The sequence below is a fragment of the Melospiza georgiana genome, chromosome 6 (assembly GCF_028018845.1).
Source record: "Melospiza georgiana isolate bMelGeo1 chromosome 6, bMelGeo1.pri, whole genome shotgun sequence".
NCBI lineage: Eukaryota > Metazoa > Chordata > Aves > Passeriformes > Passerellidae > Melospiza > Melospiza georgiana.
The window spans coordinates 4,257,061-4,276,149 of NC_080435.1; the positions used below are offsets into that span (position 1 = coordinate 4,257,061).

General features: G+C 40.9%; 3 protein-coding genes across 13 annotated transcripts in view; 2 read left to right on the top strand and 1 right to left on the bottom strand.

The window, feature by feature from the left end:
• The window catches only part of PTGR2 (prostaglandin reductase 2), a 26,378-nt gene extending 22,537 nt beyond the window's left edge, over positions 1 to 3,841 (top strand). For 5 of the 6 annotated variants that reach the window (XM_058027225.1, XM_058027226.1, XM_058027228.1 and 2 more), the window contains exon 11: positions 3,385 to 3,841. In XM_058027225.1, coding sequence (XP_057883208.1) covers positions 3,385 to 3,430 — 46 coding nt within the window. In that variant the 3' untranslated portion in view covers positions 3,431 to 3,841. Of the gene's footprint in view, positions 1 to 763; positions 1,132 to 3,384 lie in introns of those variants that run through there. The other variant, XM_058027223.1, reaches the window with a different exon arrangement.
• The window catches only part of TMEM62 (transmembrane protein 62), an 18,034-nt gene extending 3,503 nt beyond the window's left edge, over positions 1 to 14,531 (bottom strand). For 2 of the 3 annotated variants that reach the window (XM_058027219.1, XM_058027220.1), the window contains exons 1-10: positions 10,546 to 13,218; positions 9,521 to 9,658; positions 8,445 to 8,490; positions 7,107 to 7,248; positions 6,784 to 6,908; positions 6,528 to 6,650; positions 5,503 to 5,658; positions 3,882 to 4,041; positions 2,180 to 2,293; positions 1,139 to 1,223 (exon numbers count right to left, since the gene is read on the bottom strand). In XM_058027219.1, the coding sequence (XP_057883202.1) occupies positions 1,139 to 1,223; positions 2,180 to 2,293; positions 3,882 to 4,041; positions 5,503 to 5,658; positions 6,528 to 6,650; positions 6,784 to 6,908; positions 7,107 to 7,248; positions 8,445 to 8,490; positions 9,521 to 9,658; positions 10,546 to 10,738 (1,282 nt within the window). In that variant the 5' untranslated portion in view covers positions 10,739 to 13,218. Of the gene's footprint in view, positions 1 to 1,138; positions 1,224 to 2,179; positions 2,294 to 3,881; positions 4,042 to 5,502; positions 5,659 to 6,527; positions 6,651 to 6,783; positions 6,909 to 7,106; positions 7,249 to 8,444; positions 8,491 to 9,520; positions 9,659 to 10,545; positions 13,219 to 14,444 lie in introns of those variants that run through there. The other variant, XM_058027218.1, reaches the window with a different exon arrangement.
• Positions 14,532 to 17,601: 3,070 nt separating this feature from the next.
• The window catches only part of UBR1 (ubiquitin protein ligase E3 component n-recognin 1), a 58,584-nt gene continuing 57,096 nt past the window's right edge, over positions 17,602 to 19,089 (top strand). For all 4 annotated transcript variants that reach the window (XM_058025881.1, XM_058025884.1, XM_058025882.1 and 1 more), the window contains exon 1: positions 17,602 to 17,701. In XM_058025881.1, the coding sequence (XP_057881864.1) occupies positions 17,621 to 17,701 (81 nt within the window). In that variant the 5' untranslated portion in view covers positions 17,602 to 17,620. The remainder of the gene's footprint in view (positions 17,702 to 19,089) is intronic.

Consider the following 19,089-nt stretch of genomic DNA (forward strand, 5'->3'; position numbering starts at 1 on the left):
ACAGTAACTTTGCAAACCCAGAAAGGTGGGTCAGTGTGGACTAGATTTGTTGGATTTCTTTTGATTAAATCTACTTTACTGAGATCTGACAGCAGCTCAAAATTAAGTCTTGGTATTAAAATGACATTATTCTGACAAATGTGTGGTGTTAGCAGAAAAAAGCAGTAGTAGCTCTCTAAATGAAGCAGGCAATTCACAGATCAAGAGAACCTCCCTAAAAAGTTAGCTTGTAGACTTACATCTATTATGTGGCCTTCTCACAAAGAATTAACCCCTAGAGGGCAAGCTTCACCTTTGGAAATCAACAGCTCTAACAAATTTGTTCACTGAGATGTCAAACATTTATCATGGTCCACATGGACCTAGATGACCACAGAGTCAGCTTTTTTAATATTTAGCTGCTGAGTTCCATAAAGGCAACTGAAAATCTGATTCTTTTCTATGTAAGCAGTTGCTGTAGTTACCTCAGGATGCTACACAATTAGGAGTATACAGGAAGGTGCAAACACTGACATGAATAGGAAGGGAGGTGGCTTCCAGAAAAATCTCATTAGTAAGGTGTGGTTCAAATGACTGTTTAAAGGATAAATACCATGAGCTTAATAGTAATAATTTTAATTTACTAGATGTATCACAAACAAAGTATCAAGTTATGACAGAAATGGCCTTAATCTTATTTTGAGAAAGACCCAATCCTGTTAGTGTTCTTTGCAAAAGTTAACAAATACTATCTTTACAAAAGGAAATCTGTTTCTCCACTCAGGCAAGAGAGAATTCTGTAAAGAAACAAGCACACATACGGAACTAATACAAAACAAAACATTCCCTATGTATTGGATTCTTCAGTGAGAAAATTAAAATGAAACCTTGGACTTCAATCAACTCAACTTTTGTTTAAACAAAGATACCTGCTCAAGTTTCTAGTTTACTTTATTTGATATATTGGAGGTTTTCCAGCTTCCCTTAAAAGCGAAACAACAGCTTCTGAGAAACCAGTCAAACCCCACAGTAGCAGATGTAAAATGCATATGGTGATTAACAGCACAGTTACTTACATATTGTTAGCACACAGGTCAACAGTAAAAAGTTTAGGGGAAAACAGAACTACTAAAAACCACAGGTAAATGTTAGTTGATACCTTTGAGTGCTGGCTTTTGGAGGTGTCGGAAAACAACAAGTAAGGTAATCTGAATCAGCACAGTCAGTCCAAAGAGCACTCGGGCCTGAAAAGACAGTTTTGACTATAAGCCAGCCCTGGAATAATTGCAGTCTTGGAGCATGCCTTATGGACTGAGAGAATGGTACAAAGATCCTCTTTGAAACACATATTCAAAGCTTGATGGTGTCACTGAACTGAAGAGTAAAAAAGGAAACTGAAGAGTTTCTCAGATTTGTATTGTACTGACTTGAATTCTGCTCAATATCTGAAAGCAATAGACCCAAATCTTTAAGAATAGAGTTTGTAAACACATCCATTGAAAAAGTGTAGTTACACTTCCAAGGCAAAACATTGTCTGAGCACTGTTCTGAAGAGAAATGCAGTTCAAGACATGGTGTAAAATGTGTGACTGATTAACAAACCTAAGAATAATTTTGAACCAATTATGATAAGAACTACCGTCACGTGGACTTTCTTATGCAGTTCTAGAAGTGCACCTAGGCTACTAAGACATGACATCCTTCTTTGCTTGTACTGGGCTGTAACACATCTGGATATGACCTGGCACTCACTAAAGTCCATGGGGATTTTGCCCTCCACCTCACTTCAGCTAGTTATAATGTCAGCAGCTGACAATGAGAATATTTGCAGCATTTTTTCCAGAAAACATATCGCAACAGTTCACAGTGAATTTCTCTTCAATTTAATGTTTCCTTTTTCTACTATCTCCAGTAGCTCTTTTTCAATTTCTTGCTTGTACCAAATGTGTGTACACTTATGCCCAAAAATGGATAACTGGGACTAAATCCAGGATGTCAACTGTTTGTATAAACCATCGTTGCACATTTGTGGTTGAAGTGTGCAACTTGAGAAACTTTAAATGTTTTGGAATTCCAAAAGAATCATTTCTGGAAAAAGTAACTGCATTCAAGTCTACAAATTCTTCAGGAATTATGAAAAACCCTACTGCAGACTGGGAAACCAACATGAAGGAACAGCTGTTTTGCTGAAAGTACTTACTAGAACATAGTGGTCAGTGAGAAGAATAACAGATGACCAAAAGTCAAATCTAAGAGAGAGGTTTTCTTCCATACCAAATAAATGGCCCCGTGTGCCAATTCTTCCTGAAGCATCCTAGATTGACATAAAATGAGAGCAATTACATAGCAGTGGTACAAAAAACTGTCAAGTAAAGTTAATAATTATCATTGCAGCTTTTCTAGAAAGATACAATTGATGTATGCTTCTCTGCATAGTGCTGTATTAAATTCCACCAACAAAGGGTTACTTACAGTCAATTCTGCAGTTTCAAGTAAATTGGTGATTATAAAATCATAATCTGAAAGTGCTACATTGAAGTAGAGCCTGTGAGAGATTCAGCAACTTAGGGAATACTGTGACTGTTTACTGCCCCTCTCCACAATTGTTTTCTCAAAGTTCAATTCTAGGTAATAGCCCATATTAAAATATTTTCAAATTTTGTTGTGCTTCATTTCTGGTGTATTGTCATAAACCCATATACATAAACAAACATTTGTTTATTTTTTTTGTCATTTATTCAACACTTTGAGCACAGTGTTCCAGATGTGGCCTAGCAAGCACTCAGTAGAGCAGGATAGTGACTTGTCTTGGCTGCTGATGCCCTTGTGGATGCACCCCAGCATGCAGTAGATTTTCTCAGCTGCACCAGCACACTGTTCATTCACACTGAGCTTGTGGTCCACCAGGACACTGAGGTCCCTTTTCACAGAGCTGCTCCCCAGCCAGGCAGATCACAGCCTGTGCTGCACTCCTGGATTATGTTTTCCCAGGTTCAAGTGCTTACACTTTTCCTTCATGAACTTCATAATGTTCTTCTTGGCCCACAATTTGCCCTTGATTAATCTGTATTGGGTCTTCCCAGTGATGTGCTTCATCTGACTTCAGAAAGCCCCCCACAAGGATTTATTTCCTGATTATCCCAGAGACTGAAATAAGACTAAGGGGCCTATAATTTCCTGGGTCCTCCCTTCATGCCTTCCTATACACAGGAGAGTCATTAGCCTTCTGCCAGTCTTCTGGGATGCCCCCTGATCTCCACAACTTCTCCAGGACTATGGAGAGTGGCCTCACAAAGATGTCAACCAGGTTTCTCAACACTCTGGAGTGGAAACTGTCAGGGCCCATTGACCTGTAGGATCAAGCTCCTGTGCCAGGTCTCACTCCAACTCTTTTTTCATTGACAGTGGGTCTGTGTTTGCATCAACCTTGATCCTTGCTTCCAAAGCCTGAGGCCCAACACTGCTGGTGAAGACAGAGGTGAAGAAAGTGCTGAGAACCTCTGCCTTGTCAGAGCTGTTGGTGACTAATTCACTTCTGCTGTTTAACACCTGGCCAGTATTTTCCTTCTGTTGCTGCTTACTGTTTATACACCTTTAGAACAATTTCTTGTAATTTTTTACATCTCTGGCCAATTTCAAGTTTGCACTTCTGTCATGTCTTATTCTACTTCTTATGAAAAATGATATTTCTTTCTTTATTCCAGCAGCTTTATGAATATTTTGGTGCTTAGCAGTCTATGTTTATTCCTTTATTAAATCCTTTGGGTTTTGTAATCAGACAAATATGAAAGTAAGTCTGTTATCATGTATTTTGTTCCTAGTTATGTGAGGCAGGAGGGTGACAGAGAAGCCATGATGAGAAAAAAAAAAATCAATACAAAGAATGCCAACAGGTACCTTACCTGGACAGTCACATCTATGTGATGGAACCCTTCACTGTAGTTTTGTGGGCTCCACTTCAGCACATAGAGAGGGCCAGACACCTGATGTGCATTCCCCAGGTGAACTCCATCTATGTAGACTTTGACAGAGATAATGACAGAAGGAGAGAATGCCAGAATTCTAAGGAGTAAATAAAGAGCAAAAGAAACAGATTTGTTACTGGACTTGCAGGAATGTAATTACTTCCTTAAGAAGAAAGTCCCTAAAGGTTAAGCTGCCTTGTAGTAAAGAGATCAAAATGTTTAGAAATTACAACAGTGAAATATCTGTAGGCTAATGGTAACATGGTAGGTTTTTCCTACAGTTAAAGACAAAGTTGTTCTGTATGGCACTACACAAAAGAACAGGATAGAAAACTGGATGTGGAACAGATCAAAAGGTGGCAGAAGTTGTAAGGCCTTGACAGAAATAATTTTAGAACTCTTGCTTCAAAACATCTCCTAACAGAAGTGGGATGCATCCTCCAGCACACATAGACACATAACCAAAGACTTGCAGATGTCTTCATAAAAAATTGCCAGGCTCTCTCTCTAAAGTCCTTTGTTGTTGGGAGTGGGGTTTTTTTCCCTTCTTTTTTTCCCCTTCTTTTATTTTTGCTAGTCAGAATATAACCTCTCAGAGTTTGTTACTGCATTTAGGACAAATGGAATGGAATGCCAGATCTCAGATACCAACAAATGTATTGCCACCTGGCAGTAGTGCTTATATTCACAGAAACAGTGATACTAATTCAGACTCAAAAATATTTTAAGTGCAATTCCTTTCATTTCTGGTAATATGAATGGCATTACAGAGCATGTTTTAGTCAAATGAAGGTGTTTCATACAGTTAGGGTGAATAAGTCTATCAGTTCCTATATTTAGTATAATCTTAAGATTGTTCAGATAAGGTTCTGAATGGGAAACTGGAAATTAGGACATCTAGTAGGATACTGCTCCCTAACTGAAAAGTATGACAAACTTCTTTTTATTGTAACCCTGTGTAGGCAGTATTTCAAGCAGATTAGTCTTACAGCAAATATAAAATGTTGAAAAGGGCCTAAAAATCTGAAATATAAATGTAAAAATTAAATAGATAAATAGATTAAAAGATTGAGAGATTTAAAATGAATATGAAAATTGGCAGATGCTTCTCATGTTTTAGTATATAAAGGATGTAGAATTGAAAAGACAAAGCTAAGAAGTCTGAAGTGAACAGAGAAAACATTTAGAAAAATACATAGACAAAATTCTGAAATTAGCAGAGTTGATGTGAACATGTGAGATAAATAACACAGATTACATAACAATCTATGCATATTGATTACATATTAATCTATTTTAATTATATATTAATTGATCAACTTTGGTTACATAAAGTTCGTTTGACCTTAGGGGAAATAACTGCATAATTTAAAAAAACCATGAATTACTACTACCCAAACTTTTTATCACAGATATGATACAAAGCAAGCTCTCTGGAATGATCTTCCAGAGAAAAATTAATTCTGAGAACAGTAGACACATATATTAAAAAAAAAGGTTTTGTGTATATACATATAAATATAATTAAATATTGTGAAATCAAGACATTACAGGGTACCTGATATGAGTGGAATAAAGAATTTTGACTAGTGGTTCATGAGTAGCACTGCTGTAAAGGAAGGATTTGGGATTGGTGATGAGAACTACAGGCCACTCTTCAAAGTTGAGATCTGCAAAGCTGAGGAGGTCATGATCAAATGCAAGGATCCTGTATCTATAAAGAAAGGAAACAAATTTTGCTAATACAAACTGCTTTGTGAACAGCTGATTTCCAGCTCCTCAAGTTCCTAAAGAACCTGGCATTATTTTCTATTTATTCTCTTCTGTAGTTGATCTTACATTCTCCAACTCTGCTATATTAACTGTACAGTTGCTTACCTCTGATGAGGTTAATTTTATTATAAATCATGGAAGCAGTACTCAAAGTTCCAAGTGTGAAAATCTATGGAATTTTGCACATGAATCAGACAGATGAACATTACATTAAAGAACTCAAATATAATGTACATTTCCATAGTGTCTGTGTAGGTACTCTAGCTCAGGACAACAACCCCAGTGTGCTCCTCCCCTGTATCCATACCTGTATCTTTCTTTGGATTACTGCAGAATAAAAGCTAATATACAACTATCCACTCCACATAGCATCAGACACTTCTGGACATGCAAGTAAGGTAACATTTCTCAGGAGGACTATTTTTGTGTCAAGAATTCTAACAGCTATTGCAGAGCACGTAGAGAAGAGAGATGCTGAATTAGTGAGAGAAGTAGTGATGCTGAATTTTACAATATATTTGTCTACATTTAATACTAAATACATACTATCTGGATACACATTTAGATGTCCCCTTTTTAGTTTTTAAATATCAAGAATGAATAAAAAAATTTTAATTTATTAGCACACTGTTGATATGGGGAAAAATCCCAAACATACACACAAGGCCTTTTTTTCAAAAGCACTAATAATAATAATAACCAGTCAGGCTGATCTCATGCTTCTTTCAAGTGCACCACAGAGCATAAAAGAGAATCACAGTACAGCAGGTAGGTTTCATATAATAATTTGCTCATATGGGCTTTTCTTACCTCCTATTATCCATCCAGTCTCCCAGTTCAAGTTCCAGAGTGCCACCACGGTGCTGACTGTGCAAGACTGGCATCAGCCCACCCATTGTATGGAGATGTCCACATAAATAGGCTGTGGCAGAACTAATAAGAATTGTGATTATTTGAGTAGGAAGGAAATATCACTGCAGAAAACCTGAAAAGTGAGAGATGAGCATGTGAAGACAGACAAGAAATGTACTTCATGCTGAAAACATAGAGGGCAAGAAGATCTTACCTCATTAGTGTTCGTATTCCAGGGGATGGGGAGATGATTGTGGAGGTGGGGTAGTGGCCAAACCAGATAGTATGGTTGCTGTGTAGACTTTCTGTTGCCATCAAAGACAGCTCTGCCATTTGATTCTGAAACAGGCAGGTGACAAATCCATTTTGCTAAATAAATGTCTCATATGCATTATAACTTAAAAACCTAAACACACTTATAGAGGAACATAAATCTTTCAAACAATTTTTCTATATTTAAAAAAACCCAAACCTCCAAACAAACCACTACAGAAATAAAACAGCCAGCAAAATGGAATGCAAAGACTTATACAATACCATGTTTAAAATCCCAAAAAAATTATAGGGTCTTTTAGGGCCTGGGCTGAGTGTGGCATCCGCGCAGATGAATGAATAGTTCCCAAAAGAGGTAGTGTGGATGTAATGGAAAGAGCCATCTTTATGCCAGGCAGAGTATTTCCTAACAAAACAAGATGGAAATACTGCTGTTAGGAAAGCTTGTACCCATGACAAACATGCATTGCTTTCTCTCTTTCCATTGACAGCAACAAATTTCACTATTTCTAACTAACAAATTGGGAGTGCTTTTGATACTTTATGCTAGATGGGAATTGTACATATCTTCCACTGGCAAAGACATGACATTTCAACTAATAGTACCACTTAAATTGCAATTCTGTAACTAAAATGATTGTGAGTTAAGCTGAGAATCACTAAAATTAATTAAATTTAGGTTGGGGTTTTTTTAAATTTATTTCTTTTGGGGTTTTGAAGTGGGCCTTTTGTGTGCATTTGGGGTTTTTAAAGTTGTTTTAGTTTTGTTTTACTCCTTGCATGATTTGTGGAAACTAAAACATTCCTGAGTTCAGATGATGAGTATAATTTGAGCACAGCCATCCAGAAATCAGTTCATGTCCCTGTTCCTCCACTAATCAGAACAATAAAATTGCCAGAAATGTTGACCTGAATACAATACAAGCCAATATATTAAAACCAAGTTTTCAATACTTCTAATGTTATAAAACCCCTTTCAAAATATTTTTTAAGTTAGCAGTATCTTTATGAACATCATCAACTTCAATAAAATTTCTTTATTTAGTCCCATTTTGAGTATGTATAAGTTGATTAATCCTCTGCTAATGCTGAGAACATATAATAGGAACCTATGTTTTTGTGTAAAAATATTGTATTTCAATACAACCCATTGCCCTCTTTAATTTTAATACATAATGAACACCAGAATGTGGTACTGAATAACTGTTTTTCCTAGCTTCTATTTTTATTTCTGCAAACAATTTTTGTAGTTTTAATATTTTAAAATATATTTTTATATATTGAAAAAACAACTCCATTTCACTCTTCCATCTTCTTTCTCCTAGAGTGTGACTGAAAATTTTGCAGACATTGACAGATTTAACACACTCAATTACAAAACAAAGAGAGGTAAGAGATAAGAAATCTGCACAAAGAATTCTCTATTTTCTCAATCGATTGTGCTCTACTAACTGACAATGCAAAAGACAGAGGGAATAGTAGATATGATCCTGGGCTAGAAGAAAGTCAGTGAAAAAGCATATATGTAATAACTGAAAACAGAGTATTGTTTAGTGAATTTGACCTTGGATATAGCTGCATCTGTATGGTAAATAAAAGTACCTGTAATAATTCTGAACACTATCCAGGCGTGGAATGTTGAATGAATCTGTAAGGGAGTAAAAAAGGAAATAAGGAAATTTTCAGATCAAATTGATCATTGGCCCCTGTATCTAACTAGGTAATGTGGAGATAAAGCAGTCTCAGCAGGTGCTGAAGAGCTACTTTTTAAAAAATGCATGATTGACAAGCAGACTAACTGTGCAGAGGAGACATTATATACTCAATGCAGTTAAATGGCAATAGTTTTCTCATTCAAGTTTCAATTAAAAAATAAAGGCATTGTGGGAATATAAATTGTTATTTAGCAGCCAAAAACTAAACCTGTCTTCATTTTGACCACAGAACCTTTCAAGAGCTTTTCTGGACTGGGTGCATGCTCTGTAAGTAAGACTTAATTCTTTCATGGAAAATAAGGAGCACCTCATCTAGAGAACAGCATGTGTAGAACAGACATCAGCTTGGGGAGGTCTGTACTGCAACAGCTCCACTTCTCCTAATAAATGCTGGTGACAGAAGCCTAACAGGAAAATGAGTCTATATGACAAAGCATGCACTTTCCCCCCTCCCAGGGCAGCTTCCTGCACAGCCTGTTTATACAGCCTACAACTGTCAGCTTGTGTTTGAATGCTTACAGTGTGGCAACAGCTGATGGATCTAAACTCCCATGACTCCCTTCTATTCAAAAGAAACCAAATTTCCTTTAGCTGCTGGTCATGTGACACCCTTTAAACTTAAACCTGTGAGGGGGAAGTCTATGAAAAGTAAATTGAAACCATTTCTTCAGTATGGTAAGATTACAGTTTGCCCCTCCATTAAATAATGTGGTATATAAAATAATGACGTGGAAACTAACCTCTGAAGTTCTACCACTTGCCAGGTAAAAGACTCCTACCTCTCTGGTACTAAAACTCACTCCAGTAAGAGCTTGTAAACAAAGTGTGTCCCCAGTAGACGTGGATGGTAAGTCCTTCTCCTAATTCATGAATACTAACACACTAGTGAGTACTAACATTTTACCTCTATATTCTGTGATCTGCAATCACAGGAAAGATAGAAATGTTTCATTTCCTTCTTACCATGATTCCCTTTAATGTCTATCCACTTGGTTTTTTCCATGACCCTTGATCTCTTCAGGATTGACTGATAAGTTTTCCACTCATCTTCTACCTGCTCAGATCCCAGTTTATCTCTCGTCTTAGCATCTGTCAGATCACCTGAGAGTGTACAAAGGTGAGATATAACTAGAGGCCTACACAGCTTATACAAATACTGTAACTAGACAAGCATGCCATCCCTGCCTCCAAGTCTAAGTGGCTGCAGGCCTGGGTGCAATCTGCTTATTTCTGTATCTGGTCCACATGATCAGCGTAAATGCCTTCTAAATGCAGATGCAGCAACCTCAGCAGACATCTACTGACCACATCACTGCAGCACTTTCACTAATTAGATAATAACTTTCTATAGAAGCAAAACTCCAGGTCTAGCATTAAGATTCTAAAACCTTGCACACAGCAACGGCTTAAAGTTTTTTCAATTATCTTGTCAAAACTTCATCTATTTCAATGGCAAGCTGTCATATGAAGTGGCAAGGCTTATTTCACCTCTCTTGGTATGATATGTTCAAATGGAAACCAGCAATAAAATCCTACATTAATTCACAGGTGAATTTCATACAAATGAACAGGGATTGTTCTGAGGGGGGAACTGTATCTTAGTGGCTAACTACAGACATTGCTCACTTCTGTAATTTCAAACATAAAGAATGTAGAATCATGACCAGAGCAAGAGGGAGGGTAGCTGATAGCAAGGGCTATGATGCAGCAACACCTACTGGGAAAACATTAGCTATCTTGTGTGATTGTGTCTGTTATGTATAGAACACACTAAACTCACTGAAGAAACTGAATGCTCAATAAAATAATAATAATTCCCTTGTTGAGAAGTTTTTTTTTTCAGCTTCTAGCAGTTTCCCTTCAGCTGCAATTCAATTTCTATTACTTAAGATATGTTTAAAGTTCTCTCTTGAGATCCTACAATTTTGCCTATTTGCTGCACCTTTGACAGTCCACTCAACAGGAAATTTACACTTTCAACTGCTTACCTGTTGCTAGAACAAGTGCTGGCTGAATTACATCAATTGTTTCTGAACAAAATTTCTCAAAGTCAGGAGCTCGTTTGGGATCCCGAAATTTGCTGATATGAATATCTGACACCTGCAAAAGAGAAGACTGAAACACTGCCCCAAGTAAAAGGGTTATTGCTACCCAGGCTGTTCTGCAAAGCCAAGTATACATTAGAATGCAACATAAGAGCAGGCACAGTGATTCATGTCAGTGTAAGGGATACAGGGAGAAACAAAAGTGGATGACTAGGGGAGAAGGAAAGCAGTACAAGCAAATGATATTGCAACTCTAACCTCTAAAATCACATTTACATCAAGAAAATTTCCTTAAAACTAAGAGCATACAAAAGTATGAGTAAATATTTAGGTATCCACAGTAAATTGTGATGGCTGCAAGTGGCCTGTTGCCTTTCAAATTCTGGCAGTTTCTGTGCAATACAGTGGTCCTGCTGCAAGTAAGAATACAAAGCAGTTCTGCAAAGCAAGAGGTTAAAGCTACCTAGAACTTGAAATGTACTGAAAATTTATTTTGTACCTGGTGTGACATTTCCAGTAGCTGAGTGAAAGGATTTTTAACATTCTATCCAAGCATTTTAATGGATCAAACAAGTGTGTTTAGATCTCATTCCACGTGCCTTCAAGAAGGCAAATATTGCCTAAGAAATGATGACATGACTTGTATGTAACTGTAGAAGATGCTGTTCATTTCTGAACCAGTGAAAGCCCTCACATCAGAAGAGCCATTTGGGGAGAGTAAGAAATGTAAGATTTTTCTATTTTTTTACATTTGTGGCTTTTCGGTACAAGAAAACCCCTTATGTATTGCTTCAATTCCACTTTCCATTCTACTTCAGTCAATTAATTAATTGTCTTCCTTGGTTTGAACAAATGGTATCTGATGCTCAAAAAGCAGTAAGCAAATGCTCATCTGACAGTATCACTTGGAAAGAAAAACATTAACTTTTACATTCAGTTTAATAAACCTGTTCTCATAAAGCTTTTAGTTTTTGAAAAATCCAGATAAAATATCTTGGAGAAAAATTATTTACTTCTACTTATTCAGTCATCTCTATACGAAGAAAATATTACCTGAACACAGTTTTTAAATTCTGCTTAGAAAAACTCCCCATTCGGAATGACATGGAATTTTTGCCTAGATCAGAATTGCATGCTAAAAAAGGCAAACACTTTTAGATATAACTTTGTCTTCACTTTCATTGATGTATTCAAACTAGTGTGAAGCAAAGAGCACAGCAAAACTACCTCGGTACATCAAACCTCATTTAATCATTGACAACAATACAACTTGTTTTGCTTCTTTTCAGCCTCTGGATTTGCAATTAATTTATCTCAGCAATCAAACACAGAAAATCAAAACTTCTACAGTTTTCATTCTTGAGAAAAAACAGTCTTAAAAAAAACCTTAGCCATGCTTTACCAGTAGCTACAGCAAATGTAAATTTCCAGTCTTAGAGCAGAGAGTGGTTCGGAAGCCTAATTTCCTACAGTGACCTTGCCACTTTTCTTCCCCATGAGTTTAAGATTTTTAAAAGGGTTCAACTTGTAATTCCTAAGAGTTACAGTGTCTTGGGACTTCTGAGAGCTGGGACTAAGTTTCTTTCATCATTAACAGCCATGACATATGAAGATCTCAGAAGTGAAGCTTCTTCCTTTTTTTTTTTTTTATTTTGAATTCATTTCAGATGATATCCCAGTGGATAAAGAAAAGATAAAAACACAGTGGGCAAGCTGAAAAGCTTGAAATGCTCTTATTTACTTTCCAAAATGTAGGTGAAAGCCCATTTGCTGCTCCTTCCCCCGCTCTGACTGATGTGGATACTTGGCCTCTCATTGCTTCATAGGCAGTTACTTGCATTAAAATGGGTTGGAAGAGATTCAGGGATGAGGAGAAATCACCGTCAACATTCCCTATCTGTAGCAAAGATGTGGTTCAGGAAATGCGGGTGTTAACAAAGGAGAATTATAAGGTTAGAGCAACAGTAGAATGCTTTCAGCTGAGAAAAATGGGAGAAATAATTATGTGCTTGTCAAATACTGAACTAGAGTGTCTATTTGGCAGTGGGTAAGAAAGGAAATTCTGCTACAATAAAGATGGATGAGCCATTAATAGAAGATTAAAGTAGAAAGACTGTGATTTAGTTCCTTTAAGAAGAGACAGTCATGTGTTTGGGAAGAAAAACAAGGCAGGAACTGCTGGGGGCAGAACTGACCATCTTGAGCTCTATTCAGTGACCTAGGCTAGACCCACGGAATCACCAGGGAGCCTGAAGCCTGGTTCCCATAACATCATCAGCACAAGGCTGGATTTGGTGCTTGATTAGTTTCCAAGTTAGGTCAATGATAAAGCAGCTGTTTAAAGGGCACGTCTGAAAGAGAGCATAACCACTTGAAAGTAAAGCCAAGTCTCAAATTAGCTGTGCTGTGACCTATCCTTGGGAGAACTCCACTTGAAGTGACACAACCAGAGAGAACACAGCAAGAGAAACATGGGCCTGTGCATGCTGCTTGTCAGTATAGCTCTGCAGCTGCTATATGCTGCTCTGACTCTTCACACAAGACAGCAGCTCAGGACAGGGGCTTTCCTTACATTATTTCAAGCATATCTCTTGATAATTGTACTCTGAAGTAAAAATAAGCCTTAAGTCACTTAAGGAAAAATTACTGGAAAAAAAAATTACACCACCAATTAGAGAGAACCAAAGGACCAAACATATGCCAGCTTGTCCACTAAGAGCACTGCCTGCAGCTAATAAAGTCAGGCAAAGTGTTCTTGAGATTGAGAATGAAAACAAAACAGTAAAAGCAGCTATTTGTTGGAAGGAAATGCACAGCAATCCCTGGGACATTTCAGCCACAGCTGAACTACGAATACGTAAACATCTTTGTGGCTAGTTCTACACCAGGTGCTTTGGGAATACCCTGGGGAGAAGAGTCAGAAGAAGTCACAGAAACCCTAAGACGTGTCAATTTGCTTCCAGGACAATGCCAGGTCAACCTGGATTTTATGTTTAACCTGGAAAAAAAGCAGTGTATATTTAACCTTCTGAATACTGGCACAGTACCTTCTACTGCTATAAATCAGTAAAGCTATTTCCTTAGCCACACAACTTTTCTGAGTTTTGGGATAGGGAAAGGGACAGGCAGAGCCTGTATTTCTCCCTCCCCAGGATATCAGATAATACCACATCAGGTACTGATGCAATATATAGGGTAGTGTAATAATTAGGTGATTTTTAATTACCAACTTCCACTACACACATCTGTGTGATAAGGAAACTTCTCTGTGCAACCATCGAGGAGCCACAGCGGCAGTCACTCACACCACCTTTGACCGAGGCCCCTTCACAGCTACACCCCCCACACTCACAGTCAGACCAGGTTTCCTTGCCAGCTGTGCCCTAAGTTTCTCATAGCAGGGTCTCAGACTTCGGGATCATTAAAATAATTTAATCTTGGTGCAGTAATTAACAAAATAACAGTCTGACTTGGGTACCTCTGAGAAGGTGCCCCAAAGAAAGGAATCTCCAGGCTTTTATACCGTCACAGTCTGGGAGTCATGGGCTCCTGCCGTCTCTGAGAGTCCTGGCCGGGCCACAAGTCCCCGTGCCCGGCGCCCTCCGCCGCGTAAAGGGTCGGGCAGGTCCCGGCCTTTCGCCTCGGGCTCTCGCCCCCCGGAGCTCAGCCTGTAGCCAGCCCTGCAGCTGCACATCGAGCTGCTGGCACCGAACATATTCTTCAATATGTTCAGTGCCCGCGACCTTTGGGGCAGCCTGGCCAAACGCCTGTAACCTGGGCTTGGCTGCGCGCCTCCGCCGTGCCCGCGCTCGGCGGCCCCTGCTCCCCCCGGCCCCGCTCACCTGCACGACCCAGAGCAGGCTGGCGGCGGCCGCCCCGGGCGCGGGCTGCGGGGCCCAGCGGCGGCGCTGCCCCGGGGCCGGCGGCGCCCCCGGCGGCCCGTACCAGTCCAGCAGCAGCGCCACGGCGGCCGCCGCCAGCAGCCCCGCCGCCAGCCCCAGCATCGTGCGCCGCGCCGCCACCGCGCCCGCCCCGGGCGAGCCCCGCGCCGCCAGCCCCGGCACTTCCGCGTCCACCGCCCCGGCGGCCGGGCCGGCCCAAGCTCGGCCGCGCTCGGCTCGGAGGACCGATGCCGGCGGCGCCAGGGGTGGGCGCTCCCCTTGTGCTGGAGGTTTTGTCCGGCGAGGCCGGGGGATCCCGGCTCTCCCCCCGCTGCGTGGGCCCTGAGCGCTCCCGCTTTTCCCTCCAGCCGCAGGGGTGCCTGGAAATGCCTAGGTTAAAGCAGAACGAAACCCAGGCGTACGAAGAGATCCGCGTCTCATCCTGCTTCCTTACAAATACAGCGTGAAAACTTTCGCTTTTCCTCCTTACGGTATTATTATTCTGCCTGCTCGGAAATCTAGGCAGTTGACCTATTTTGCTCCTGACAGAAGTATTTTTATGGTATCTTGAATATTTGTTTATATATATGTACCACAATTTTAAACCTTTCTATAGCAAGTGCACAGTTTCATAATTGCTATTCTTTGCTATCAACTCGGTTTACTAACTGCTGCCCATTTACTGTTGAGATTTTTTCTTCCCATCTTAAGTATGAGTTTAGGTGAAAAAGCTTCTGTCACTTCACATCACTCTTTGTTATTTAACATAATATTCTCAAACGACTTCAGGTATTAGAAGTTTCTAATTCAATGTTGTTTAGTTGTAATTATATTTTCTCATATAATTTGTCATTGGACAAAGATTTGCTTTTTAGCATTGATAATTATTAGTTTTGATTGATCAAGAAAAAACAGTTTCAGATCAATTAGACTGCATTAATATAAGACACATCTTTTTAGATGTTCTTCATAATTTAGTTACTCTTTTGCAGGACTTCATGTATGTTTGCTTTGGTTTTTTTCAGCTGCCTTTCATCTTGCTTGTGTACTCTTCCCTCCAAAAAAACACCCTGAAGAAATATTTGTAAATAAACATCAATCAGCAACCCTGGTAATCTTCAAGAGTAATCTTGAGAACTGGGGCTTGCTCACTGTCTTCCATTTATTTTAGCCCCACCATTTTATTTTAGCTCTAGCAAGGCTGTCAAGCATTTTGTCTGTATTAAAATTGATCTGAATTCCTGTTTTGTTCTTCTTCTTTCCTCTATTACTGTAGTATCCATGGAGATCTTGTTTTGTCCCATTTCTGCCTGGGCAATGGTGCCAATTTGTTTTTTTTTAAGACGTTTGCTGACACTTTCTTTGCTCTCCAGTGCATGTAGGTTCCAACTTTTTTTTTTAATAATAATTTTTAAAAATACATCTAACAGTAAGTCTTGTTCAATTAAAGCAGTTGATTTACATTAGCATAACTTCTAAAAGTCCCACAGTAAAGCAAACCCACACTGACAGTTAGCTAAAAGAGGTGGCCAGGCAAGCTGCTTGCCTTGCAGCACGGGGGGCTGCAGGGAGCCCTCCTGCTGCCTGACTGGGTTTGTAGCTGTCCTGGAATTCTGCCTTGCTTCTCTTGCTCAGCTACCTTGGGAGCTGGATTATACAATTGCTAGTGTTGAAACCAAAACAGGTAGAGGACTCCAGTAATTACAGTCCATACTTGGTTGTTGTGCAAACAACACTTCTGGTTAGCGGGCAGCCATGCTACTGAAAAGAATTGTGTACAGATCAGCAATACAGACAGTCAGAACAAGATTAAATTGTTAATTATCTCATGGCAAAATTCACTTTGTATTTTTTACACTTCATACTTAAACCTGTCTCAGTGATGGTGATTTTAAGTGACAGATTTCAGTAATATAAAAAAGTTTGCAGGACTTCTTAATATGAAGATGACTGGTAGATATGGCAGAGGAACTACATTCAGATGTTCTGAAGATATAAAAGAAGAACTTTCAGAGTACCTGTGGCTGTGTGCAGTGCAAAAAATTATTGAATATACCTGAAAAAGGTTACCTGTAAACTTTATCCCATCCATACTGATAACTAAAGAAAGTCAAAAAGCTGCTTGGAGGCTTGAAACAGTGGGAGGAGGCAGTCTTCCCAATATCCAAGATATCAGGCATTCGATATGGACCTCAAGATCCAATGCTATGGCTATCTGTCTATTTCCTCGGCCTTAGGAAGGTGCAAACACAGGGAATTGTGGAACTGGACTGCAACAATCTGGAAAACTTCCAGCAATGCATAGGCCGTGTTTGTCACCTATCAATCAAGATCCTAAATGCCCTAATCTGCCAAATCTGCTAAACACCCAGAACAGTTATGATATGCTGTTGGAAGGAGGTGCGGAGGAAAAATTTTGATCTTGGAGATCTTTTGGTCTTTAGGCATTTGCCTAAAGCTACTGTTGCCTCCTACACCAAGTTAATAAAATTTTCCCTTTGCTTAGCCCATATGGGAGCCACATGGAAGTGGTGTGACTTTGCACCTGTGTAGATGAAATTACTTGTGCTATTATCTTGCTAGCAATAAGATGAGGGGACATAGTCCCCTGCACCACGGGAAGTTTAGGTTAGACATTACAAAGAATTTCTTCACCGAAACAGTGATTAAACATTGGAATGGGCTGTCCAGGGAGGTGGAGTCAGTGTCCCTGCAAATGGTTTAGGAAAGAGTGGACGAGACACCCAGTGACACAGGCTGGATGATGAGGTGGTGTTCGGTCACAGCTTGGATTCGATTATCTCAGAGGTCTTTTCCACCCTAATCGATTCTGTGACTCTGTGACTCCGTGATGCAGGGCGCGAAGCGCACACGCAGCAGACGGTACAGTTCAAGCGCCTGCACAGGAGCCTCACGGCGCAGCTCAGCGCACAGCCCCCACACGAGCTTCGCGCGCCGGCCGTTCCGAGCGGCCCCGGCCCGGCCCTGCTGGGCCTCCCGCAGGAGGCGCTACCGAGGCCCCGCGCGGCGGCGGCTGCGCGCGGGGCGGGCCCTGGGCTGCGGGCGCAGCGCCCGGTGACGGCGCCGGCTCCTTCCGGGCCGTGACGGCGCCGCCGGCCGCGTCCCTCGCTCTCAAAATGGCGGACGGAGCCGACAGAAGTCCCGTGGCGAGAGCGGCGGGCGGCCGGGCCCCCGCGCAGGCCCCAGAGCGAGCTATGGTGAGGCTGCAGACCGGCGCCGCGGCGCGGTTCCCTTTGCCCGCCCTCGGGAGCAGCCCGTGCCCTCCCCGCGCTGCCGCCCCGCCGCTCGGCCGACCCGGGCTGGCTCTCCGCGGCTGCCGAGTTGCGCCATGGAGGGCTGGGACGCGCCGCTCCGCACCGCCGGAGCCAGCGGGAGGCGGCAGCTCCAGTCGGGGCGCGGCCTGGGCGTTGGGGCCGGAGCGGGCGGCCCGGTGCCCCCGTGCCGGCGGCGGGCGCGGCTGCGCACCCGCTCCCGGCGGCCTGCGCTGGCTGCGGCTCCGGGGCTCGCCGCCTCTGCCCCGGGAGCGGGGAGCCAGCTGTCACGGGCCCACGGGGACGCGGTTTGGCTCAGTTCCCCGCTGCATCTCTCAGCCCCTGTCCCGGGTCTTCAGTTGCGCTTAATGGCTGAATCGAATGAGATCAAACTTTGGAAAGCTTCAGAAGCTGTCCTTTAAACCTTGTAGTGTATATGCGCATTTTAACCATAGTCCTTTACCTTTCTCAATTAAAGGTGACTCCACTGTGGAAAAAAAAAGGCTGAATAACAAATTATTGTGTGGAGCAACAAATAGTATAATTTAGAAAGAAGATAGGAAACAGTTATTTATTGAACAGAAATATTGTTTCTATTTTCGTTCTGCAAAATAATTGTATATGGATTTCGTACTTTGTTATTGAGCACAATTTGCTGTTGACCCTGTCTAGTGGTAGCCCATAGGTGCCTTCTGTGGTTTCCTCCACAAACTTGTGTAGTGATTACTGTTTTTGAAACACTTTATTAGGAGGAGTTTAAAACCCAGAGGCTGAGAACTTAAGAAAGGAAGGCAGATGGATGTGTATGAGGCACTTTATATTTAATATTTTATTTTCTGTAACAGTCTGCACACATAGTATAGTTTTGAAACTGTTGACTGCTGGTGTTTAAAAATTGGGTGCTGGCAAGCCTGTAGAATAGCTACTTTTTGCATGATGCTACACACCACTAATAAAAGTAGAAAGCTGTTTACTCATGGAACTTGTCTTACGTGTGGCAGCACTAAGCCAACAACCATTATTCCCTGTACCCTTCTCAGAATTTTAAGTATCTGCAAATCATTAGAAATGGCCCTTTAGTCACAGAGTTCATTCTTAAGTTCATTCTTAAGTGCTGGATATTTCTGTTTTTTTTTTTTTTTTTTTTTTTTTTCAATCAGGAACAACTTGATTTTAAACTAGGAAAAATGTGATTTGACTGCATAGTGTCAAAAATTGCAGCCCAAGACAGGCGAGTTCTTAAGCTTGTGAGCTGTGCCTAAAGTCAGTGGTACTGAGGGTAGTAGAGGCAATCAGCAGCAAAGCAGTGCAATCAACCTTCGTTAATTGGGGAC